The following is a 27,309-nucleotide window of genomic DNA, read 5'->3' on the forward strand; positions in this document are numbered from 1 at the left end:
GAAATTGAAAGGCTCACATTTGCATATTAAACCATTCACTCTCCTGAGTATGGGGAATGGGTTTGCACGAGGAATCCCTTACCAGAAGAGTGATGAGCTTGGTGGCCCTGGCTAAGTAGACTGTGTCCAGTTGAGGGCAAAATAAAGGTGACCTGCCGGGCGGTGGTGGCGCACACCTTTAATCCCAGCACTCAGGAGGCAGAGCCAGGCGGATCTCTGAGTTTGAGGCCAGCCTAGTCTATAGAGCGAGATCCAGAACAGGCACCAAAACTACACAGAGAAACCCTATCTTGAAAAAAATAAAAATTAATTAATTAATTCATAAATAAAAAATAAAAATTAATTAATTGATTGGTTAATTAATTAAAGGTTACCTGAGGTTTTTCTCTTGGGCATCCTGGAACTCTGGGCTGTACGCCTCCCTGGGCTCCAGGTTCCCACTTCCAAGCTATTCACCTACTGGTACCTCATGTGGGAGGAGTCTAAGATCCAAAGACCCCGCTCTTCTCCTCCAGCCATTGAAAAGAGCATACCCCAATGCCCCGGTGCTTACTCTGAATAAAGCCAGCTTCCTTCTGCTCCTTCCACATACTGCCCAAGGCCAACCCCTCTATCGCGCCATATTCACCCACCATGCTCGTCCTGCAGATCCGCCACTGACCTTCTCAGCTGGGGTGGCGCTGCAAATAGTATCAGCACAGCCGTTCCAAGAGAAAAATGTCCTGAGTCCAGCAAGATCGTTGATTGGCTTATCCTACCCCAGCCCAGATCCCTCAGGGAAGCTCTTAAACTGAAAACATTCAAGAGAAGGATCAAGCATTCATTGTTGGTCCCTGGAGTTGTGCTTTCCAAGGCCAAAACTGTATGCTTATCATCTCTCATTACCTCCAAGTTGAGTGAAAAATCAGTAACACATCTGGAAGTTGATAGCATCCTAATTAAAAGTGCTCAGATCATTTCCTGGCCAGAAATAATGTATCTGGGAACAATCGTCACCAAAACGTCACTTATTCTTAGCCACCTCTGTGCACACGGAATTTGTGCCTCCTGTAAAGCAGCCCTCCACCAGTGAGAGTCACTGGCACATCTAGTGTGTCCTCCTAAGTAAGCCTTGTCAGGCTGGGCCACCCGTGGCAGTCAGACTCTGGTTCTCCAAGCAGCGTGCATCCACACTCCACCAGGCCTGGTGCCAGCTGGCAGTGCACCTGCTCCATTAGACCCACCAGGGCACAGCGGAGTTCACTGTGCCAAAGCAGAGCTGTGACAAATTGAAGAGACAGCCTCTCTCCTGCATTATGGACTCCGGGCTTGGAGAATCCTCAGTGCTTTTCTTCTGGTGTTTTTATCTCCATCCCTCTCCTCTTCATGGGAATCACACATGATCTAGCTGGGACTAGTCTGAGAGCCAAAGCTGAAACCCCAGTGTGTGCTCTGAACTCCCACATCTCCTGCAGCTGTGGCCGTGGCCTGCCCTCCAGGGAGTTATCTTAATCCAGATGCAGGTCAGCCTCAAACATTCATCTGACAGATCTGAGTTGCATTTAAACTCGAGCTGAATCCCTCACTATGGAGAACACATTGAATTGGATATGCTTCTCCTTGGGCTATCAAAGAAGACTATTTCATCTAAAGAACCAAGGAAAAATAGACAGCACATTTCATGGAAGCCGAAGGCTCAGTTCTGAAACACCATGACATTCACTCAGAATGCCAAAATCCAATTCAGTCAATTAAAAGACAATTGAGGAATTTAGCTGAGATTTGATGCATTTAGTAAATTCCTAACTTGTAAGAATTTTCTATATTTGACTCCATGCAATGAAGGGAAGACTCAGGGTGCTGGAAGATTCATTCACATTGAGCCTTGCCATGACAAAGGAACACTTACAAACCTAGGTCTTTGCTGTCATTGCTGTATGCTTGTGAGTCTTGGAGGGTCAGACCTACTGCCTCTCATCTCCAGGCACAAATGACTCCAGATTGCTAAGTTGGTGAGCTCCATTTTTAGATGGCAACAGAAAAATATACAACACCCTCACTAAAATAGTTCTAGAACTTACTTTGAGTCTAGAATCTTCAGAAATATGAGCAACATGCTTCAACTGTATTCACAGAGACCATCTCATACTAAAAGACCTTTTGTACTTGTGAATACTCATCTCTACAATCTCTGAAGAGTTTAATTTAACTCTATTAAAGTGATAGTCTATAATTTATAAATCTTGGAAAAGTATAATTTTGGTAATTTCAGATGGGGTTAGATGATCATTTTAAATAATGGTCTTTTAACTAAAGAAGTCCAAAGGTATTAATTAAAGAGCATCAACTTACTCTGTTTATTCTGTGGATCTGACCTTGGTCGATCTGCGCACAAGCTGGGTGGGAAAATCGTCCGCAGGCTCCAGAGAATTACACTGAGCTCATCCTCATTTGTCCACATGACCTTGAAAGAAGAGGGGGGAAAACACAGGCTCAGTTGTCCTTGGACAAACTTCTTTTAGACATTAGCACCAGAGCCTGTAAAGTGCCCAGGATTATGACTTAAATAGCAAAGTAACAAAGAAGGACGCATCAAAACTTAATCAGTCACCTGCTTTAGCTTCTAACTAGCCCCAGACTGTCCTTCCAGAGCTAACACACAGTGTGGAAGACTGATGACTTCACCTCTTCCACACACCTTTGTCAGCCAGCTGGCAGGAGCTCGGGCAGCGCTGGCAAAGGAGGACCCAAGAATCCGACTGATTCAAGCAAGCAATTCATGCTCCCGCCACCGCCAAAATGAGATTAACTGAACAAAGGTGTAGACTCTTGAGAAAATGCATTTAGCAAAGGTGTTGGTTCTTGTATATTGAGAGACAAGTGTACCAACCCCTTATCTTGTATTTCTCCCTTATTTCACAGCATTCAACATCCTAGTGAACGTTGGAGTAGTACTGACATACCCAATCCTCATCTCCATTGGGACAGTGCTCAGCGTCCCTGGAAACGCAGGTACTGGCACAACGTGGGCCACGTGTTTGCTCTGACTTGTTTCTTCTAATGGTGGAAAATAACGTCCCTTCCCTAGGAAGATGTTTTTAAATACCACAATGTGGAAGACAGCAGAGTATGCAGCAGATCTTAAATCTGCAGCTACAGAGGCTCTGTTTTGCTTGGTCGTGCTTTTAGAATTAAATACCAAATGTATCATTTGGGTTTCATGTAATCTCCCTGACAACCTAATTTCGTGGGTATTTTTAGAGGAAGTCCTATGGAAACAAAAGGCCTCCCAGCACAAGACTGTGAAGTCAACATCACTAATGAAAGTGTAAGCAGTGCACAGGGTGTCGGCTCCCCATCTGATGATCCCTGGGGAGTTCTGGAAGCTTCTGGCAGGGGAGGTGGGGGCTGAGCAGGTGGCCCTCCAGGAAAAGCAATGTGTCTCACTTCAAGGACAAGAGGAAAAGCTATTAGTATTTTTCTAGGAAGTTTCTAGTGAAGCCTGCCATTAAAACTAGTCATGGAAATTAGTTCAGTTATTTTGACTTAAAAATTCTGTGATCCCAAGTCTCTAGTAACCATCTTTCTTCAAAACAATTAGCCAGTGTTCGTTAAGCACTTACTATGTCATCAGGGCTGTGTACAAGAAAAGGGAAAAAAAAATTACATTGCTGTTCCCTTAAGAAACTTACAGATGAGTTTGGAAAAGACAGTAGACATACTCAAAACAGCTAGGACCGCTACGAAGTAATTTATTATTAAGTGTAAAATTGTGGGAGATAGACTCCAAGGGCTGTAAGATATTCAGAGGGAAACAAAAATCAGACATCAGTGGAGTTGTCAGGAAGTTCATTTATTCATCCATAGATTCATTTGTTCAACAAATAACTTCTGACGGGTTAGCATATGTCCGGAACCATGCTGATAATGGTGACAGATCCTGGATAAGGCGTAGTTTCCACCTTCAAGACCATGAAAGCAGCACAGAGTGGGAAACCAGAAGAACTGAATCATTCTAGCACAAAGAAACAATTGCTCTGATAGACGCTGGCATGAAATGTGCTGAGCACACACAGGTGTGACGTTCTTTAAAAGGCTTCTTATGGGGAGCCCTTTGTACAGAGGTCTAAAGAATAGTTTAGCGGAATGAAGTAGGATTCCAGGATCTTGGTGGGGGGCCAGCGGGAGTAGTTAGACAACAGTGTGAATGTACTAAATTCCCTTTATAAAGCTGTTAATTTTAGACTATATAAATTACAGCTTAATTAAACCCTGAAAAGGTATAAAGTCCAAGACAAGAACAGGTTTGACTCATAAAAAAAAAAAAGGCAAAACACAGCAGCAGTCCAGTACACAGTAGAAAGGTGAAAGCATGCCCTGGGAAAGTGCTTAGAGAGGAAACTGAAGACATCCCTAAGCCCAGTTGCATGGACCCTGGGCTGAGCCTTGCGCAAGTGTGGTTTACAGAGAAGGAACAGAAAGTCAGCATAGACAGTGATGGAGAATAATTATGGCATTTGGAAGTCTTGAGATCTATCCCTGGCTTTGGTCCCTGGTTTTCAGAGGAGCTCATAACCAATCACAGGGTGTGACTGGTGTGACATTTTCCTTCCCTAGCCGTGGATCTCCTGAAGCAGGAGGTGATATTCAACGTGGTCCGCCTGGCTGCCACCATCATCATCTGTATTGGGTTTCTTCTGATGCTGCTGCCTGAGGAGTGGGATGAAATCACTCTAAGGTTTATCAACAGCCTGAAGGAGAAGAAGAGCGAGGAGCATGTGGAGGACCTGGCAGACGTCAGCGTGCACCTGCGGAGCAGAAGCAGGGTCAATGGGACAGTGTCCATACCGCTGGCTTAGCAGGAGATGACGTTTGGATGCACCTGTGTGTATATTCTGTGAATATAACATTTTCTCACTACCTGTACACTCAAATGACAGTATCAACTCTGAATTTGAACAAATCATATGTGAAATATTGCCAACAATTAAAGTTTACATTTATATGCATATCAAGGAACTGATGTAAATAATCATAATAAATTTTTTATTAAAATGTATTTTCCTTGTTTTGTTTATCCTATTCAGAAGGAAGAATCACCACAATTCACACAAGTTCCTAAAAAATATGACATTTGGTTAAATCATAGAATCTTCATCATTTTCTTAAGTGTTACTGAGAACTAGTTTTTAAACAGGAAAACCTATGAAAATGATACATATTTTACATTTACTTCAGCCTTGAAATCTGAAAGCTGAAAAGTCACTAAACAAATACCAACAGAGTCCTTCTTCACACAAGACCTACACTGGGAATGGTAAGGATATAAAGACAGAAAAGACATAGCTGTACTTTCAACATGCTTCAAGTAACATGCTGACATCTTTACGAGAGACGTCACACAGTGGTGAAGTGGTCTGGAGACCTCCCACATCTCTACAGTCCCTCACCACCAAGTTCCCTGAAAGAATGTTCTATCATGTCTGTCATTTCACATTGTATTCCTATTCTCTCCTTACCCCATGACCCTTCACCCTCTACCCCCACCATTGCTCTAGTTACCTTCCATTAAGTCTCCAATGGCCTCTCTCTAACAAAATCATATTGACCTATTCAGAAGCAGTTGATAGGTTGATCTTCTACCCCCTGACCTGCTAAAGTAGTCTCAGTTCTCAAACCCACCACCTTCTCGTGGTTCTCCTTCTGCCTTCCTCTTCCTAGGCTGGTTCCCTTGTCACCAAGCTTCTCTGGTCACACTTCTTGACTGTCTCCCTTGAGGTCTCCACTGTTCCCATGGCTTTAGCTGTTTCCAACATGGTGGAGACTTAAAAAATTCATTTTCTGCAAACCAAGTTTGTACTTTGAGCTTTGGATCTTATATTAGGATCTCTTCATCAGCTCGCTTGGATACCTCAAATGTAGCAAAGCAAAGTCAGCCACTCCTCTCCAGACCTAGCCCTCTCTCTTTCCTGTCTAGGTTCCTAACATCATCCAGGGATCAGCCTCCATGTCGGCCTCTTCTCTTCACTGATATCTAACTTGTAGCCTTGCCTGTCTGTAATCTTTGTAGAGTGGCTTTCTACTATAAATTTGATTCTATCTCCTCTACATAAAATACACCAGTGGCATCTTATTGTCCACAAAATCAGATCTAAATACCTTGACATGTCCTCCAGAGCTCATTATTGACTGGTCATGGCTAGCTTATATTACAGTAGTTACCACTAGAACTTTGTGTTAATGGAAGTTATCTACATCTTTCCTACCTACTAGGATGTTCTGTGATGATGGACATTGTCTGTACCTGTCTGTATAGTCTCTATTTATGCAAGGACAAGGATGTAGTCTGTCACGCTGTCTGAGACAGTGGCTATGCGTGGTTATTAAGCATCTTGAATGAAGAAACTGCATTTTCCATTTCAATCATTTACCATGCATTGCCCATTCAGTTACCATATTGGAATCTAAGCAGAGAGCCTACTTCTGCCCCACTGCTCTATAGCTCCTCTGGACACATGACACTTCCATGATACTATGCCTCTTTCTTACACCCTTTTCTTTCCCTCTGTCAGTGTCTGAGTAATGCTACCTTATTTACATTCCCTTATATTACCTACAGCTGTTTTCCTAAGGGGTCTTTTCTTACCCCCCAGTCTAAATAATGGGGTTTACTTAGCCCCAACATAGCACTGACTGCTTTCTGTGTTAGTCAGCTCTCTTCTGCTGTGACAAAAATCTCCGAGAGAATCAACTTACAAGTAAGAAAGGTTTATTTGGGCTGGCTGCTCCAGGGGTCTCAGTCCACAGACAATTGGCCCTGTGGTTTTGGACCTCTGGTATCATGGTGGCAGAAGCACCTGGTGGAGGAGACTGCTCACCTCACGATAGCTGGAAAAAGGAGAGGAAGAGCCCAGAATTCCAATATCCCTTCAAAGTCCTAACTCAATGACCTACCTTCCTCCAACGTGTCCCATCTCCTAGGAGTTTCTCTACCTCTCAATAGCCCCACAGTCTGGAGATCACCAACAGTTGGGATACACTTACTCAAATGCTAGCGCTGTCTATGATCACTGCCAGCCTACTGTTCCGAGTTTCCAGGAGACCATGAGCTTTTGAGAGCAGGGCTATGTGGCAGTCACGGTTGTGTTCCCAAGTTTTAGCACTTACAGACATCCCATACGAGAATGCATGCTCAGCTCTGTGCTGGATATCCTTGGACCTAAACTGTATGAGGTCCATCTTGGTGAGGGACAGACATTAGCACGGATGAGATTGCTTAAGTTCGGGACTGGAAGATAGCAAGAGAGCCATGACCTCCCTTATCTGTGCAAGTGTGCTGAACTGATAAAAGGGACTTGGACCCTGAGAGGCTGGTTCAGAGGCACTGAAGATACTCTGTGCTTCATAGAAAATTCAGGACAATAAATCAAGCATGTATGGTCTCTGCCCCTCCCCACCTCCAAGTTTCCTAAAAGTGTAAGTGAGCCAATCCCTTGGCAAGAGAGAGGAACTCAGAGTGCCTTGCTGACTGGGCATCATAATAAAAACCTTAATGTATCAAACCTTTGATTTTCCTGTTCCTTTTGGAAGAGGCACTTTCAGTGTCCTGGCATAGATAAATGACGTGATATTAAATCATATAACAAGCATTTTAAGCTCCAGAACATGTTTTAAGCTTTATGAAAAACAGTACAAAGGAAATGTAATGTTATTAGTAAATCAAATTAGTTTGTTATCTACGAACAGTCACTTTTGGCTATTTAAATGCCATATTGACGCAACCATTGTTCTTGCCTCATTAAATTACTGTTAAATTGTAGTAATCACTGTCTAACTCACTAAGCTTTATAACATACATGACATTTAAAATTGCATTTTGACAGCTTTAAGCAATGAGTTGTCTTGCTCTTTAGTACAGTTCATTTTGGGAGATGGTATCCACTACCCTGGAGAGTACTCATTCAATATACAGTGGACTCTTACAACTAACTCGGCCTGTATGGATCCCCGGAACTAACTCAGCCTACTTGAAGAAAATATTTCCATTGTGTTAGTCCCTCGTTTACTCACCCAAACATTATTGTTACTTGAAATTGGTTTTTATGTGATATTGTTATCAACTGGTCCCTGCTTGACTCTAGGTCAGCACCGTAGGTTGGAGATTTCTGTAATCTTAGAAATATTCTATATGTTGTAGTAAGAGAGGTGGATACACAGACGTGCAGGGAATAAGCTGGGTTGTAGGAGCTCGCCACCTTTGCAGGTAAGTTATCACCCTGACAATTAAAGCAACAGCTTCAAACTTTACTTACATCACCCTTAGGATTATAGGACCTCCCCTTTAATTCAGGTTCTTATAATGAAGGACAACACCTTTCCTTGCTGCCTCTCATGGCCATCATGAGAATCAGAGGGCATGCTGCATCTTCAGTTACTGAGCAAAGAGGATTGTGTCTGTGTTGTGCCTTAACAAGACGGCTGCAGCTGGGTCTTAGAAGTCACTGGAGGAAGTAAGACTAGTCCCTGCTCAGCAGTCAAGAGCACCTTGCTGAGTTCTCTTTATGGAAACATTTCTAGAATCCCAGAAGGCAATGACTTCTGTGGATTACTGAGCAGCCAATATAGTTCAGGGATAAGAGTGCCCATGTGTGAACATAACACACACTTCTTTCAGAGATGATTCTGACAAATGGTAGGCTCTCCCTGGCCCTCGCCTTCAAAGTCAGCAAAATAAGATAGTACTGTCACCTGAGATTACTGAAAAATTAAAATAACATGTTGAGATCTTAGCAGAATGCCAGAGTCAGAAGCAACAACCCTGCTAGGGCTTCTCTGCCTCCTTCTAGGTCCTTGTCTAAAACCTTTGCACACAGCTTTTCTCCCAGCCTGTCCTTTGACCATTGGGCTCATGGCACAGTGCCCTCCCAAAGCCACATAGCCAGCTGCTGAGCAGAGAATTTTACCAAAATAAACCAGAGAGACAAAAGAAGGCTGGCCTGGGCAAACTTGGAAGAAGCAGAGCAGGCTCCTGCAGCATCCATGCCTGGTCCCCTCAGCACTTGGAGTCATAGCATTCATGCCCAGCCAGTGGAACTAATTGCCTGACAAAAAGACAGACTAGCAACTTGGGCTCTGAAATTAAAATCACTTCAACCACGTCCTGATCTCTTCACAAACAGATTATAGGCGAATCAATTTTGCTCATCCAGGCTTTGCACGCCTGTTAATTTCTTGCAGGCGCTTTGTCAAGATCCAGAGGACAAATGATCGGGAGAAGGACAATGTCTGAGATAAAAGAGCAAATGATGTAGCCAGCCGAGCATTAGAATGTCCTGATACTTAAGTACAAATCCTCTTTTTCGTGGATCCATAAACCCCTGTCAGAAACACAAAGAGTGTCTGATGCAGGCCCCGTGGTTTATCTCTGGCAACTGAAACCAGAAGGCTTCTGTTAACTGTGGTTCCGTTTAGTTTCTTGAATTCCTCCTCCATCTCTGTGGCAACTGGAATTGAAGTAAAAAGAGAGGTTATAGTATAGGGTAGTAGTGCCAGGAGCACAGAGACACTTTAACGCTGGTTGGTAGCATGTCCCCATGTGTGTGCCACCAGAGCAAAGGAGCTTGCTTGAGACAGGCACCACATCCTGGATGCTTCCAGAGCCTAAGGAATTATAAGAGCAAGGATTCTTCACCTCGGCTCTAGGAACAGAACCTTGGTAGGAACAAGAACCCTGGTAAGATTTTCAAATTAGTAGGAACTTAGTTGCTTTATTCTGGAAGAATAAATTCAGAGATGTCTGTGGATCTGAAGACCCATGGTCCTATATGATAGGCACTAGCTAGCCACATAATATCTCAAAATATGCCAAGTACTAACTGAAATGTGTTGTGTCAGGCACTCTGAGTTTGGAAGGCTTTGTGTTTTTGCAAGAGAATGTAAGCTGTTTCATATGAGCTTTGTACTCATTAGATATCCGGACTATTTTTGGATATATTTGGCTAAGTAAAATGTATTTTAAAAGCAATTTTAGGGCTGGAGAGATGGCTCAGCAGTTAAGATCACTAGCTGTTCTTCCAGAGATCTCAAATTCAATTCCCAGCAACCACATGGTGACTCACAACCATCTGAATGAGATCTGGTGCCCTCTTCTGGCATGCAGGCATATATGCAGACAAAACATTGTACATAATAAATAAATCTTTTTAAAAAAGCAATTTCATCTATTTTTTTATTTTTCAGTGGGGATGATTGGATCTAGGGCCGTACACATGGTGGGCAAGCTCTCTACCACTGAGCTACACTCCCAGCCCTATTTCTTTCTATTCTTTTTTTAACTATAAAAGAAAACATTTAATTTGGGGTTCATAGTTCCAGAAGATTAGAATCCACAACTATCATGATGAAGAGCATGGCAGCAGATAAGGAGACATGGTGCTAAAACCATAGGGGAGGGCATATCCCCATCCACAAGCATGAGGGGGAAAGAGAGAAAGAGAGAGCACACAGAGAATGGTCAGAAGCCTTTGAAACCTCAAATTCTGCACCCTGACACACCTCCAACAAACACGCACTTCCTAATCCTTACCGAACAGTTCCATCAACTGCAAGTAAATAAGCTATGGTGGCCATTCTCATTCAAACCACCACATTCCATTCCCTAACCCCATAGGCTTAAAGCCACATCATCATGCAAAATGCATTTAGTCAAATATCAAAACTCCTCACAATCCTTCACAGTCTCAATATGTTTTAAAAGTCCAAAGTCAGCAGGGCATGGTAGGTGTGTGCCTTTATCCTTTAATTCAGCACTCAGGGAGCAGAGGCAGGCAGATCTCTTTGAGTTCGAAGCCAGCCTGGTCTACAAAGTGAGTTCCAAGATAGCCAGGGCTGTTACTTAGAAAAACCATTTCTTGAAAAACCAAAAAATAAAAAAATAAAAGTCCAAAGTCTCTTCTTAGACATAAGGCAACCCCCAATTGTAATCCCTTATTAAATAAAAAAGCAAAACACATTCTTCCAACATACAATGGCACATACTTCTTCGTAATATAAATTCAGTTTTTCTTTTAGTTAATTGTCAGAGGCTTCCAGAATAGTGTTGAGTAGGATTGATGGGAGCAGACACCCTTATTTGTTCAGGTCTTAGAAGGAAAGTGTTCAATCTCTTGCCATGATACTAGCTGTAATTGTCTTGTATATGTTCTTTGCATTTTAAGGAAGGTTCCTTCCATCCTATTTTTTGTGAAATGATATTGTAAGAAGCTGTTGAATTTTCTCGGATGTTTCTTATACATCTTCTGAGAGTCATGTGATTTCTTTTTCCTTCATCCTATTGTGAATTTTATCCATGGACTATTTCACCAATGTAGTCCTAGAATAAACCACGTGTGGCTATAATATATTTTCATTTTGGTTTTTGTCTTGCTATATAGCCCAGCCTAGCCTCAGACATGATCCTCCTCTCCCAGCCTACTAAGTCTTGCAATTACAGATGTGCACAACCACAGCTGGCTTGTTTTAGCCTTATGCGTGTTCCTCTACTTGATTTAGTAATACACAGTTGACAATTTTTGTAATCGTGCTTGAGAAATATGGTTTTTTCACTATTTGTTTTTTCTTATAAAATCTTTGTCTTCTCTTGATATTACAAGGATGCTGACATCCTCAAACAAGCTTGGAAGCACATTTTCTACTTAAATTATCTGCACTGGTTTTTGTAGAATTGGTGCTAATTCTTCCTTTTAATTTTTTTCATAATAATTTTATTGATTACTTGGGAATTCACATCATGAACCCTGAGCACACTAACTTACCAGTCCTCTCAGGTCTACGCCCCCCTCCACTGTTGGGACCTCTTCCCCACAAAAGAAGAAGAAGAAGAAGAAGAAGAAGAAGAAGAAGAAGAAGAAGAAGAAGAAGAAGAAGAAGAAGAAGAAAAGTCCAATTGGTGTTGCCAAGCCACTGGAGCATGGTAAAACTCTCAGTGGCCAGCCCCTTAAAGAAAACCAAATCCTTCCCCACCTGTACCCCGGCCAGAACCCATCAATTGGAGAGAGTGACACTTCAGCATCCTTATCACAATTTTTAAGAGTTCTCCTCCATGGCTTTCTGTCTAGGCTTGTCTAGACTGTTACCCATTTTTTTTTTTGGAGCGGGGGTTGTCACAGAAGCCTTCTATGTCCCCCTTTCTCAACTGTGAGTCTGCAGTCATCAATACCATGGCAAAAGTAGCTCCCTTGCCCTTTACAGTCAGCAGGAGCACGTATCAAGGACTTCCACATGGTGTCTGGCGTCAACACATGCCATGGACCTCAGCACAGTCTCTGGTGCCATTACAGACCACGACATCAACCTGGCCCTCTGCCACTGCACAGACCATGGACCCCATCACAGCCCTGGGCAGCAGCACCGGCCAAGGACATCACCATGACCTCAGGTAGCAACACAAGCCATTTACATCAACATGGCCCCTGGCGACAGCATGACCCGTGTCAACATCCAGCCCTGTTTCTTTTGTTGAATGTAGCAACTAGAAATTTTCAAGTCATATAAATGACTCACATCTGTAGCTTACATTATATTTCTGTTAGCTAACACTGCTCTACCGGGTTAAGAATCACTTACTTTAAGGTTGTATTGGTCTATTATGGCTGTTATAATGAAATATCTGGGCTTAAGAAACAACATGTATTTCTCAAAGTTCTGGGAAAACTGGGAAATCCAAGACCAAGTAGCCAGTACTTCCAAGTCTGGTGAAGGCCTTATTCCTAGTTCACTGAAGGTGTCTTCTCAGTGTGTTCTCAAGTGGTGAAAGGGGTGAGCCAATCCTCCTGGGCCTCAGTCTCTTTTATAAAGAAGCTGTTTGGCTTATGACAAGGCAGCTTAGAGGCAGGCGGGAAATCTAAACAGATAGGAAGAGAAAGGAGAGAAGAGAGGATGCTGCTAGCTGCCGCCAGGAGAAGCAAGATGTAAAAGTACTGGTAAGCCATAAGCCATGTGGCAAAGAATAGATTTATAGAAATGGGTTAGTTTAAGATATAAGAGCTAGCTAGTGGGTAGCCTGAGCCATTAGGCCATATCATTTGTAAATAATAAAAGCCTCTGTGTGTTTATTTGGGTCTGAGTGGGACACAGGAAAAACTTCAGCTACAGTATCTAGTCCAGCTTCAAAAGTCTCCAAGTCTATCACAATCTTAACAATGTTTTAAAATCCAAAGTCTCTTCTGAGACTCAAAACAGTCTCTTAACTGTAACCCTATAAAATCAAAAATTGAGCTGCATACTTCCAACACACACAGAATATACATTATCATTCCAAAATGGAGGAAAGGGAGCATAATGAGGAAATACTGGGACAAAGTAAGACCAAAAACCAGCAGGGCAAATTCCAAATAAATCCTGCAACTTCATGCCTGATATTAAAGGGCTTACTAGATAGCTCTTCCCCTCCAGAAATTTCTGACTGCAGCACATTTCTGTCTCCTGGGCTGTTTTCACGTGGTGTATGCAGCTCTCCTTGGCAGGGACCCCATGGCACTTGCATCTCTAGCATCTTGGGGTATTCAATGCAATCCAGGCTTCACCTTCACAGATTCACAAAATAGCCGTTCTGGGCCTCCATGCAGGGACACTCCGTCATATACCTGACCTCAGTAGCTTTCCTTAATCATGAAGGAAGATTCCACAACCCTTTCCTGTATCCTTCTTAAATCTAAATCCAGAACCACGTGGCTGAAATTGTCAAGTTCTTGTGCTTGCTGGGGCTGGAACCTGTCCCCTCCAGGACTTATATTTGCATCAGCTTTGGCTTGTTTATGGATTCCTTTGCTGCACAAACTGCCTTTTTTCAAGTTGCAGGATTGGCTGGGTGGGGTCTCGCCCTGGTGATGCCACTCCCTATATTCAATTCAGCATCAGGCTTTTCTTTAAGCGGCTCATCCCCTTGAGCACAGAATTTGGCTCTAACATCACATTCCCTGGTGCTCCCTCTCTCCTCAAAGAGTCTATTTTCTATTTCTCTTGCCCCGTGTCCTTTTCACTGTAGATCTGCACGAGAGTGATCACTAATAACCCTGTGACACATTCAATACTAGAATGTCTTGAAATGTCCTCTGCCAATGATATTAGTCCAAAACTCTTCCATTTAGCCTCTGGCAAATTCTTAGGACAAGGGCAAAAACTTTCTACCAAAGTATCACAAGAATGATCTCTAGGCCAGTTGCTAAAATTCTTCCCCTCGAAAACCTCTTAGGCAAGGCCTCCATAGTCTACATTGCTCTCAACACTCCACATTCCTACTGGGGTGGCCTATTAAGCCTTATTTACAACATTCAACTACTGCTCTCCTAATCCAATGTTTACATTCTGCCAATAGGCAGCAATGGTCACAGCAGTCACAGCAATATGCCACTCTCCGGTACCAACTGTCTTAGTTACTTCTCTATTGTTGAAATGAAATACCATGACCCAGGCAATTTATAGAAGAAAGCATTTAATCCAGGGCTTCCTTGCAGTTTCAGAAGGTTAGTCCATTATCATCACAGCAGGGGTGTGAGAGCAGGAGGGAGGTAGACCTAGAGCTGGAGAAGTAGCTGATAGCTCACATCTATCTGTAAGTTGCGGGCAGAAAGGCAGAGAGTGAGAGAAAGAGAGAGACTTGCCTGGTGTAGGCTTCTGAAACCTCAAAGCCCACTTAGGTCAACTTATTACAAAACCACAAGGTCACACTTATTACAGCAAGGTCACACCTACTAATTTTGCACAAACAGTTCCACTAACCTGGGAGCAAGTATTCAAACATATGAACCTATGGGGACCATGCTCATTCAAATCACAGCTATGTTATAGAATGTCAGAGTGAGACAAAGTCTTTGACCTTATCTAAGACAGGCCCCCTCATCTTGTGTCTGAGAACACAGGAATCACCAGAGTGTGGTGAGGTGGTCTGTTGGAGGTTGCTCATTAACTCACTGTTTATCTCTGGCCTGAGCCCAGCCTGACTCCTGGTCTATTTATTGTTCTTATCTCTGTAGTTGGTCACCTATCCCATCCAGGGCAAGGGTATTTGTTTTACAAAAGCTATAGGCAAAATAGCACTTGTTTTTTCTTCCAAATTAGTCAATCGCATTCACTCTTGGGTTTCTTTCTGTTTGTTTCTTTGTTTGTTGTTTGTATTTTGTGACTGGGTCTATGTAGTCCCAACTTTTCTGGAACTTTCTATGCAGATCAGGCTGGCCTTGGACTCACAAAGGTCCACATGTCTCTGCCTCCCAAATGCTGAGATTAAAAGTGCTCACCACCACACCAGACCTATCACTGAGTTCCAAGACCAATATATTATATTTATAAAAGGCTAATTGTTACTTATATATCAGTAGTAACTTCCTCTACCACCATTGTTATGTTTTTTCCTTGAGTGAGAAAAAAATAAACTCTGCTATTATAGCTGTAAGTAGAATTTCATTCCAAGCATGAAAGTGCCATTACCTAAAGGAATAATTAATATTTTAATTTTTTAGAAATCAAAATATGACTACATCAGTTCCTCTTTTCCTCCGCCCCATTCTTCCTATTAATCCTCATTGTGCTTTCTCTCTCTCTCTCTCTCTCTCTCTCTCTCTCTCTCTCTCTCTCTCTCTCTTCTTTCTCTCTCTCTCTCTCAAATTCACAGCTTCTATTTCTTTAATTGTTGCTACATATACATTCTTAAATATGTAACCTACTCAGTCTGTATAATCTTAATTGTATATATATTTTTCAGGGCTGACCACTTGATATTGGATAAATGACAGGGACATTTCCTAAGGAAAACTATTTTTCCCACTCTCAGCATTCATTAGCTGCCTGCAGTTCTTTGTCTAGGGTTGAGGTCCCACAAGATTTACCTCTTAGCATGCCTATTGGTGTTGTCCTTGTTTAGACATCCATGTTGATGAGATGTCATGGGTGTAGCTTCTAGGATATTTCTAGGAAATGCCATCTCAAAGCAAATCTTCTGTCTCTCTGGCTCTTACAGTCTTCCCATCCTCACTTTCACCATAATCTCTGAGCCTTAGATGCAGGAGCTGTGCTGTCAATGAACCAGATGGGGATGGGCACCACGGGGTCACTGGTTCTCTGCATTTTAATGGGGTTCGACTTTCTGTAATGGTCTCCATCTGGTGTGAGGAGGTGTTTCTTTGATGAATGAGACCTAAACTTATTTGTGAATATAAGAATGAGTACTTAGAATGGAGGTAGGAATTGTGTTGGTTCGGTGAAGTAGTTCTCCCCCATGATTCATGAGTTTATTAGCCCTGGATAGTTGGCTAGGTTTCCAGTACCAGGCAGGCATGATTCCATTCTTGTTGAGCAGGTCTTAAGTCCAATTAGTCAGCTGTAAGTTATTGATAAGGTTGCATGCCCCTATTACATCCTTATCATACCATGCTGGTCATTGTTTTGGCTCATAGGTGTCATAGCAGGGCATGACTCTTGGTTGCCTCTCTCCATTGGAAGCTTACATGATACCTTCTGATACCATGGAAGCTAGTCCTCAGGGAAGAGGCTGGAGGTGAAAAATAGCTCACACCCTCCAGGTCCTGGGTCCCAAGTACATGGTGTCTTCAGCAATAGAGGCTTACTTTCCACCTCTGGGGTGAGGATGGGGAGTCAAGGGCAGCCTCAGATACATAATAATATTTCCTTATGACTGCTTCAGAAATTCTTACTGTGATTTTACCCTCTGCTTTGGCATTAATCTTCCTTCTTCCTCCCTAGTTAAAGCTCTCCACTTTCCCTTCAAATCACTGTACCCAGCTATTCTTCTCTATTAGAGCATCATTCTTAAGTGTACCCTTGCTCAGAAGTAACTGGTGGAAGTTTTGTACTTTATAAAAGAATTTTTATCAATATAAATGCCTTGTCTCAAAAAGCTTTCCAATTTAATTTCACCACCTATGTTTTTCAGCCAGTGAGCACAGTTAACTGAGTAATCCACTGATCAAGCAGTAGCTGACTGGTCAAAAAGTCACACTTGGGTTTGGCCCTTGCATTCTTCCCTGAGTGTTAAGTGCAGTATGAATTATTCATGTGCTTTTGGCAGGTGTAGGGAGTAAAATGAATCACCAGGACTTGCTGCTAGTTGCTCATACTCACGAAGTTGCAGTGGGTGGTAGGGCTAAGGAGCCTCAAACAGACTTGCAGTCTGGTGCTGTGTGATTGACTTAGAATCTCCCAGACCTGGGACTGTTTTTTCCTAACACATGACATATATCTTTGAACTATAACCTTGCCACAGAGCTCTTTCTTATAAATCAGGGTGGACACAGAAGGGGATAAGCCTAAAACAAAATGGAACACAATGGTCTTACTGTCAACCAGCTAAGCACTCAGAGCCCCAAAGAAGGTTTAGTCTGTGTTTACTTTGAATTTGTTTTTTCAATTTTTTGAAGTTAACCATTCTGTTTCAGGATAGTCGATCACACTGTGTGAAGATGTCTCTGTTTTACCTCACCTGCCTAAGGCACCTTCTGATTGATTTAATAAAGAGCTGAATGGCCAATAGCTAGACAGGAGAGGATAGGCAGGACTTACAGGGAGAGACAGGTACTTGGAGGAAGAATCAGAGAAGCAGAGGATTCACCAGCCAGACACGGAGGAAGTGGGACTTATGGTACTGAGGAGAGGTAATGAGTCGTGTGGCAGAACATAGATTAATATAAACAGGTTAATTTAAGTTTTAAGAGCTAGTCGGGAACAAGTCTAAGCTAAGGCCAAGTCTCCATGTCATTATTCGGGAGCTGCTGGTCCAAAGAAAGTCCCACTTCACCATTCAATGTTCTCAGCCAGGATGGCATTCCCAGTCTTCTCAGTATGTCTCCAGGCTGTCTGTCTCTCTCTGGGCACTGCAGTTTGTCTTTAGTCTTTGGAGGAGAATTCCTCATCAGAAGATTTTGCCATTCCCTCCATCTGCACCCTTCGTCTATCTTACTACTCCAGATTTTAGGCTCTTCCACTCTTCATCTGCCTTTCCACTCTGCCTCCCCCACGTCTTCCCTTCACTGGGAATCATGTAAATCATTTGGCTTCTCTAGACCTCCTAAATGTACAGAAAGAGGAAGGGTCAGTTTATCCCCTCCCTACAGTAAAGCACAAGAGAAATGTCTTCAGATAAAGGATCTGAATGACAACTAGCCCTTTTTAGCCTCAGTGATTAAATCTAGGTTCACATGTCTGCAATTTGCTTCATTAAGATTATCTACCTCCACATAGTGTTGTATTGTAAGGGTTCACCTGTCTCTGTAGCCTTTGTACATAAGTGACAGACTCATTTGGGAATAAACATGAAGATAGAAATCTCCATCCAAGGCTCAAATCTGATGAGTCACTGACATTCTGAGCATCCTCCTTCAGCCAAGAGAGCATCTGTTTTCAGGGAGGTGGGCAGCATGAGAGGCTCAGGGTAGGAAGAAAGCAGGGAAGGAATAGAAGTGGCCCCATTGCAACTTCTGCTTGGATCTCCTCAGCATCTCTTCCCGGACACGGCCTTCACAAAGGAGAAAATTAAGAGAATCAGAGTGGCTGAGACTAAAATAGCACACACCTTTAATCTCAGAACTCAGGAGGCAAAAGCAGGTGGTCTCTGAGAGTCCCAAGCCAGCCTAGGCAACATACAGAGTTCTGGGCCGTTCAGGGACATATAGTCCTATGTCTCAAAATAAATAAATAAATAAATAAATAAATAAATAAATAAATAAATAAATAAATAAATAAATAAATAAATAAATAAATAAGATTTTTTTTAATTAATCTGCTTCCTAAGTGCAGTGGTCAATGCTTCCATCTCATGAAAAATAGGAACATTGGAGTGTAGACTATTCAAAAGTGAAATAGAATAAAAATTGACCTTCTGGTTAAAGATAAAATTGATCTAAAGTTCTTTAAGTGAGCATCATCTTGCCCTTTCTCATCCCCAGAAGAATGAACACTAAAAACAAAATGAAGATTAAAGATTACTGTGGAAATCAAAGTACATGTTGTTTGTCTATCTGAAGATGATGAATAATTATTAGAAGAAAACATGTTGGAAGGAAGAGAAAGATTATCAGGGGATAAGACAGGATACCTTTGAAGTGATCTTAAGCATAAATTATCTATCTAAATCTTCAACATAAAAGGACATAAACTGTAAACCACTCCTGAAATTACAATCAAATTCACAAGTCACACATCCACTCAGGAAAAGACTTCACAGTCCAGAGCTTTCAGTAAAGAAACAGTGTTTGAAAACATCTTAATAAATTTTTTCAAAACATTCAAAGAGTTAACTCAAGGAATAGACCAAAAAAAGTTAAGGCAGGAATCAAAGAGTTGGGAAAGGTGTGCTTCAAAATTATAGGATAGGTTGAGTAGGCTTCTACCAGGGAAGCAGAACCAGTAAACAACAGTGGTGTGACCGATGAGTAAGGAATGTCACCCACAGTCCCAAGCATTTGTATATGTGGTCCCCCCCATCCCATATCTCCCCCCCCATCAGTGGTGGTGTTTGGATAGGTTTAGGAGGTGTGGTCTCTCTGGAGAAAGTAAGATTTTTCACTAGGGAAAACTTTGAGAGCTTGAAGACTTGTGTTAGCACCATTCTGTTTGCTCTGCTTCCTACTTATGGTTCAAGCTGTGTCCTCTCAGCTTCCAGCTCCAGCCTTCATGCACTCATGCTACCATATGGACTCTAACCCTCTGCAACTACAAGCCCAGGCAAGCACTCTTCTAGAAGTTGCCTTAGTCATGGTGTTTTATCACAACAATAGAAAAGTCACCAAGATAGATATATTAGGAATTTGCTCACAAAAATACAAGAAATAGGCTTATGCAGTTATGGTGGCTGCTTAATCAAGTTCAAAATCCACAGAAAAATGTTCTGGACTGGCATTTGTGGCAACTAATTACAGTGCTCATCTTTTTCTCGCTTCACCTCCCCTCTCTTCTTCCTTTCATTCTCTTTCTCTACCTTCTTGTCTCTGTCAGAAGTCTTAGCTCACATTTCAAAGCTTATAGACTTTTGTGTTTTTGTAATTTAATCACACACACTCTTAATTTCCACTCTCACACCTATTGTCCAAGTTTCCATTGACAGACTAATGAAGACACACAATTATTCACGTGTGTATCATACCTTCACATAGGAGGATGGTGATAATAACAGCACACTTGTTAAACACATGCTAAAATGTTAGAATGTGCAAACAAGGGGCTCTGCACTTCCAACCCATTAGCATCACTAAAGATCCACTGCTGTCTCTGGTGAAAGAATAAGGAGTTCACCTGCCTCTTCCAAAAGCAACCAGAGACTGAGAAGACAAATTACAAAGATTCAGTACTCTCCTGCATGTTGAGGAAAGCAAAGCTAAGGGAAATCCATGATTAGTATGAAAAGCATGCACACTTTCCAGACCAGAAAAATCGAGAGAAAGGAAGGAACAATTAATGCGTCTCCTGTGTAGGTAGAGAAGAGAAAGAATAACCTAGATCATTTGTTTGTTCAGGCATTCACTCACTCACTAAGTTTTACTGAGTACCAAATGCCAGGCATCATATCCCTAACATCCATAGTGGGGCATTCAGTGGGTGACTGTCTCCTTAATCTAGGAATAATATTTCCTGGGATTTTATTGCTGCTGTTGCTTCTTGGTCTATTGGTTAGCTTTTTCTTGTCAAATGAAAACAATTTCCAATAGTTGGCTCAGTTGGTAAAGGCATTTGCTGTGCAGGCTTGATGACCTGAGTTCAATTCCTGGAACCCAATTGTGCACTGAGAGAACCAACTCCACAAAGTTGTCCTCTGACCTCCACATGTGTGCAATGCCACATGTATGTCTCCCCACTGGAGACATACTATATACACACACAATGATTTATTTTGAATTCTGAATAGCTGATCTAGCCTATAAACACTCACTTACTCTAAGGTTTTGACATGTAAAATATAAATGAACCAGAGGGACCCATGCTGACCAGCTACCACAAATGTATTTCTCTAACTCATGCCTCACTTCTCAAAGAAAGATACCTCACAAGAACCATTCATTGTTTTTTTTATTTTTCAATAGGAAAATTTAGAAACCAAAAAATGAGAAAATGTAGAAAATATTAATGCACTTTTCCCATTTCCTGATGCAATATTTTAAGAAAGAGGTATAGAACTTTGATCCTCAGACAGAGAGAAAGAGCACAAGAGATGAAAAGGGGGAGGTTAAATGTGGTGGTATTATGTTCCCCAAAATATTGTGCATGCTAATAAACTTATCTGGGGTCAGAGACAGAACAACCACAATATTAAACATAGAAGTTAGGCAGTGGTAGCACACGCCTTTAATCCTAGCATTCCAGAGACAGAAATCCCTCTGGATCTCTGTGAGTTCAAGGCCACATTGGAAACAGCCAAGCATGGTGACTCACGCCTTTAATCCCAGAAAGCAGCCTTTAATCCCAGGGAGTCGTGGTAGAAAGCAGAAAGGTTTATAAGGCGTGAGGACCAGAAACTAGAAGCATTTGGTTGGTTAAGCATTTGGCTGGTTAAGCTTTCAGGCTTTGGAGCAACACAGTTCAGCTGAGATTCATTCTGGATGAGGACTCAGAGGCATCCAGTCTGAGGAAACAGGACCAGCTGAGGAACTGGCAAGGTGAGATAGCTGTGGCTTGTTCTGCTTCCCCAATAACTGGCCTCGGGTTTGATTTTATTAATAAGATTCTTTAAGATTCACGCTACAGTTAAATGATTCTCAGAAGATGATAGGGCTAGCCTTAGTTCCTGAGACTGGCCAGCATACCAACCCCTACCACTAATCCACGCAGGAAGCAAAGGCATCTCACTCACCATGCCCCTAGAACTCCATTTGTGCCTCTACAGATTGCACACCCACTGTTTCTGCTCTTTGTTCCAGACACTGAGCAACTGAACGACCTGGCTCCTGCTCTGTCGGAGTCTGCAGTGCAAGATGAAAGACATATCCTGCAATGTTTGCACAGAGTAATATTGCTCACTTGAGTCTCACTTTTGCTTTTATTATTTGCTTTAAGATAATAAGTGAAGAGCTTCCCAGGGATCGTTCTGTAAACACTTTCATTTTCTTGGGGTTTTTCAAGGGCATCAAATGAAACCTGCTTTGTCCTGAGGGCCTGAGTCTATGGAGTTTGCCTAACCCCACGAGATATCACTGCCCCAGCACAAGGAACAGCAAGTATGCTTTTCTATATGCTCCACACCAATCCACTATTCTCTCCTAAAAGTATACTGCAGAAGAATCAGGATACCTGAGTAAGGTCTTTCTTAATGTACAAAACACTGACCTTCCCATCTATCAACTTTTCCACAGAGGTGCTGAAAGAATGAACAGATAATAAATACTAAAGCCAAGGTTAGGTGGTTTCTGTTTTGTTTTGTTCAAAAGTCAATTGTGTTGCCCCTTCGCATCTTACTTCCCTTCCCTATAATTTGGGCTGTAGAACCAGATCAGTGATTCAAAGATGCCCTCAGAGGCCTGGCAGATAACCAGTAAATGAAAGAAGGGCAGCTTTGGGATAAAACAGTAGAGTTTGTTTAGGATCCAGCTAGTTTCATCTGACTAGCTACCGGTTCCCTCACCTTTGTGGTTCTGAGTGGTCCTTGCTTGCTTCAATGCAGCAGGAGTGCTGTCTGACTTCTTGGCCTCCACACTAATAGACTTTGCAATCTATACCTTTCCCCCTCTTCAAAGCCCTGAGCTGCTAGGCAGAGAAGTCAATCATCCTTGTAAAGAGCCTGTCTGCAATGAGCTAAGATCTCATCCAACAGCCAGACTCTACGCCCTATTATACGAACAAGGCCACCTTGAAAATCCTAGCCTCAACCAACTCATAACTGAGTGCAGCCACCTATGGTCCACATGGAACAGGTCTACCAGTTGAATCCAGCCAACTCACAGAGTTGTTCAGATTATGAAATCCTCATTGTATTGTTTTGTTTTTCAGAGAGGGTCTCACCACACAGCCCTTGCTGACCCGGGACTCATTATGCAGACCAGGCTTGTCTTGACCTCACAGAGATCTGCCTTTACCTCCTAAGTGCCAGAATTAAAGTCATTCACCATGTCTGATTATTTTAAGCCTCTACATTATGCTAGACAATAGGCACAGTTAGGGCAGGCCAGGACCATAGGACTTTTAAACAGATATTTAACTGTAACTCAGCCAACACTGGCAGAACTCTCAAATCCACTCATTTTCCAGTAAGGCTGCCCTCTGTGTTGTCTGCAGTATCTTCACACACACACACACACACACACACACACACACACACACACACACACACACACACACACACGAGAAGAGAAGCTCCACTAGAAATCTGGCCTGAGCCCCTTACTTAACAGAACCCCAGCCCAGCAAGGCTGAGAATCCTGTCAAGATCACACTCTCACATAGTAGCCAAAGTGGGGTTTGAATTTGAGGCTCATGATCAACATAAAGTCCCAGGAAACATAATAGCACCAGATGGAATGATTGACAAATGCTTAGGTAACGTGTAATATAAGATAGTATAGGGAGTATAGACTTTCAGAGCAGACCACCTAGGTAGAAGCCCTGAGCTCTCTGTGTATTCCTTTATGACTTCTTTGGGCCTATTTCTTAAGTGGAAAGTTCTTCTTTGAATTATGAAAGTTCTTTATAACTGCGAGAAGTGCCCCAGAGATATTAATAGGAACAGAGCCTATATTTATGACTTTCCATTGACTTCTGAGACTCCCAGGAGAATTTTCTGAGTTGATATTGGAGTTGAAATTTGCCTCCACTTTGAAAGTCAAACTAGAGAGTATTCGGAAGACAGCTTCAGCCAGGCTGCTTTGCCTGGGAACCTCGGAAGACAGCTTCAGCCAGGCTGCTTTGCCTGGGAACCTCCCCCTAGACTCCCACAGCAAGTGTTACAACCACAAGCTGGGATAGGTAGGCAGTTGGGAAGGCCTAAGTGGAATCCATACCCAGCTCCAATCCGGTGTGCTCATAAGTCTGGTGGACACCTCATCACCTAGAAGTCAATAGGGCCTCTAGTCAAGCGTGCAAGGGAACAATTTCCTAAGTTTCAGGCCACGTGCCAACACCAGATCTTATAAGCACACATAGGACACCTGTCACCTTTACAAACACAGGAAATGAGAAGTGGATTCCAAGACCTACATCCAGTACTATGGATGAGACTTGCCTTGACCCAAGCCCTAGAAAACATATCTACTCCTGTTGAGGAGGGAAGGATGCTTGATGTTTCTTTTAAGAATCATTCTTTGTTCCCAAGATAGAATTAATATCAAAACTCATTCGGGTGGATGCTGAGAGCACCTGACTTCTCCCAAGGAAAATACATGCAGTTGACTTGCAAAGCATTGCCCCATTCCTGACTCATTCTAATTCTTGCAGCCATTCTTATTTACATTTCCCAACTATGCATATTCTCCGGGACCCGGTAACCTGGCACAGGTTTTATTAAAGCAAGATCAGTTGTCTCGCTTCACTGGCCCTGCCTGAGAGTTGCCCCATGAAAAATATAAATTTGCAAATCACAGAAGCAGTCAATGTACCATCAATGCCAAGTGTATATATGGTGAAAGGAAGAGATATGTCAGGCTAAAAATCTAGCTGGATAATACCCCACAGACAAAGAGGGATGCCTCAAGGAGGTGCATGGTGCCTCAGAAACTAGGAGGCACTAAAGCTGATTCAGTTAGGGGTGCTCAAAGTTCAACAGCTTTGAAGACCTACAGAACAAGGAGAAAAAACTCATTTGAGAGAAACTTGAGATTGTGCTGGGGAGCCATGAAAAACAAGGCCCGTAATGCAAGGTTGAACAAGACAATTTGAGCAGGAAGGTGCTTTGGATTTGGGCTCTGAGGCTATGAGTGCCACATACAATGGCCCCTTCCCTGCATCGTCTTACTTACGATAACTGAGTTGTATAGGTTATAGTGTTCTCTTACTGGAGTGTAAGTTCCATAAAAGGCATAGATTGTCCGATGATTTTTTTTCAAAGAATATATCCTCCACTCTGGACCAGCAGATTCTAAGAAATACATATTGGATACAGACCTGAAGAATGTAGTGAGCTAAAAAGGGAAAGGAACACAGTGTCTTCTTATCTCATCCATGGAATTTATGGAACTTAACTACTATGGGAATTAACTGAAGAATAACAACATACAATTTCCTCCAGTGGCTGGATTTTAAATGCGAATGTATTTTTAGATGATGAGTCTGTGTTGGCTAGTTTTATGTCAGCTTGACACAAGCTGTAGTTATCTGACAAGAAGGAACCTTGATTGAGAAAATGCCTCCATAATATCAGGCTGTAATGAAGCCTGTAAAGCATTTTCTTAGTGATTAATGGCAGAGGTCCTGTCCCATTGTGGGTGGTACCATCCCTGGGCTGATGGTCGTGGTTCTATTAGAAACCTGGCTGAACCAGCCATAGTGAGCAAGTCAGTAAGCAGCACCCCTCCATGGCCTCTGCATCAACTCCTGCCTCCAGGTTCCTGCCCTGTTTGAGTTCCTATTCTAACTTCGTTAAATGATGAACAATGTTGTGGAAGTATAAGTCAAATAAATTCTTTCCTCCTCAAGTTGCTTTTGGTCATGATGTTTCATCACAGCAATAGTAATCCTAACTAGGATAGTATCTAACTTGCTATAAAAACTATGAAGGCTTTAGTTTGGTTTCCCTGGAACAGGGTTAAACACTTGGATAATGGAGGTTGAGGGATTGAGGAATATGAAACAAAGAAAAAAAAACTAATATGAAGGTGTAACAGTTGAGGTCATTGACATAGGCATTTGGGCTCAAGGGCATAGGGACCTTCAAAGAAACACTCTGAATGTTTCCCAGAACTATCTGCCTACAGAATGGGAAATCAGAGAGTCCAGTCTCTGGCTTCTGATCTTCTTAGTTGCCCACTGCTAGTAGTGTTAGCATCCTGCTCTCACCACACACACACACACACACACACACACACACACACACACACACCACACAGCACTTATGAGATACACTTAATGTCAGGAGCCTGCAGGCTCTCCTGTGCTGTGGGATAATGCTTTTGTACACTGGTTTAATAAAACACTGATTGGCCAGTAGCCAGGCAGGAAGTATATAGGCGAGATAAGCAGACAAGGAGAATTCTGGGAAGAGGAAGGCTGAGTCAGGAGATGCCAGCCCGCCGTCCAGGGAGCAGCATGTAATGTCATACAGGTAAAGCCACCGAAAATGTGGCGACATACAGGTTTACAGAAATGGGCTGAGTTTAAGTGTAAGAGCTAGTCAGTAGGAAGCCTGAGCTAATGGCCAAGCAGTTTTAATTAATATAAGCCTTTGTATGTTTACTTGCGTCTGAGCAGCTGCAGACCAGGCGGGACACAGGAAAACATTCAGCTACACTCCTAGAAGGAAGGGGGCTCTGGGACAGATAGTGAAAGTTGTGTGCTGATGAAAATAAACACCAGTGCAAGGGAGGTATGAATTCATGGAGGACTATTTGCTTCAGTTGTCCTCAAGATCAGATCCAGCCAGGGACTAGGATGCAAGACATACAAAGAAATCTGCTAGAGCTGTTAATCGCATGGCTTCTCTTTCCCCATCTTTCAAACTTTTCCTTTTCTAAGTACAGCAGCCCTGAGTGATTCATTCTGGCTCTGTCAAATACATGTCCATATTCTTTGTGTTTTTTATATTTATATTCAGCTTAAAGATGACTGGTTCTCAGTGAGGGGAACAGGGAAGCTCGGTCCCCAGTAAACACTTGGCAATGCCTGGAGATACACTTTGGTTGTTGCAACTAGAGAGAAGGTGTCATCGCCCTGTAGAGAGTTGAAGGAGGGACACTGCTTAGCATCTGACAACGCACCAATCTTCCACAACCAAGAATTTTCTAGTCCAAAGTATTAGCAATGCTAAAGTTGAAAATCCAATGTCAGAACAATCAAGACACTGAAGAAGGACAAAAAATACCAGAAAATCATGGTAACAGGCATACCAATTCAAACATCCCAGTCCTGTAATACTGGGCAGCTTTGGTCTGCCATCAGTGCCTTAACTGGGCTGAACAGACAATTTATTCATGTTTCCCAGCTAAAGTCACACAACGGGTGAATTGTGTTCTATGAACTTGGTCAGTTTGTGAATTGCCCTATATGGTTTTAGTTTAGAGCTGAACAAAGGGATATATGTGAAATTCAGGAGGCAGAAATGAAAGCATTATCATTACTCTAAAGGTCCTTTGTTTGTTTTTCTTCTTCCCAGATGATGCCCACTCCCCAAGCCACAGAGATCTCAGA

General features: G+C 42.5%; 1 protein-coding gene across 4 annotated transcripts in view; it reads left to right on the forward strand.

The window, feature by feature from the left end:
* The window catches only part of Slc35f4 (solute carrier family 35 member F4), a 231,946-nt gene extending 226,908 nt beyond the window's left edge, over window positions 1-5,038 (forward strand). For all 4 annotated transcript variants that reach the window (XM_052733388.1, XM_052733389.1, XM_052733390.1 and 1 more), the window contains 2 exons: window positions 2,902-2,991; window positions 4,597-5,038. In XM_052733388.1, coding sequence (XP_052589348.1) covers window positions 2,902-2,991; window positions 4,597-4,838 — 332 coding nt within the window. In that variant the 3' untranslated portion in view covers window positions 4,839-5,038. The remainder of the gene's footprint in view (window positions 1-2,901; window positions 2,992-4,596) is intronic.
* Window positions 5,039-27,309: the final 22,271 nt, after the last annotated feature.

This window comes from Peromyscus californicus, unplaced genomic scaffold (assembly GCF_007827085.1).
Source record: "Peromyscus californicus insignis strain IS unplaced genomic scaffold, ASM782708v3 Scaffold_12__1_contigs__length_115047231, whole genome shotgun sequence".
Classification (NCBI taxonomy): domain Eukaryota; kingdom Metazoa; phylum Chordata; class Mammalia; order Rodentia; family Cricetidae; genus Peromyscus; species Peromyscus californicus.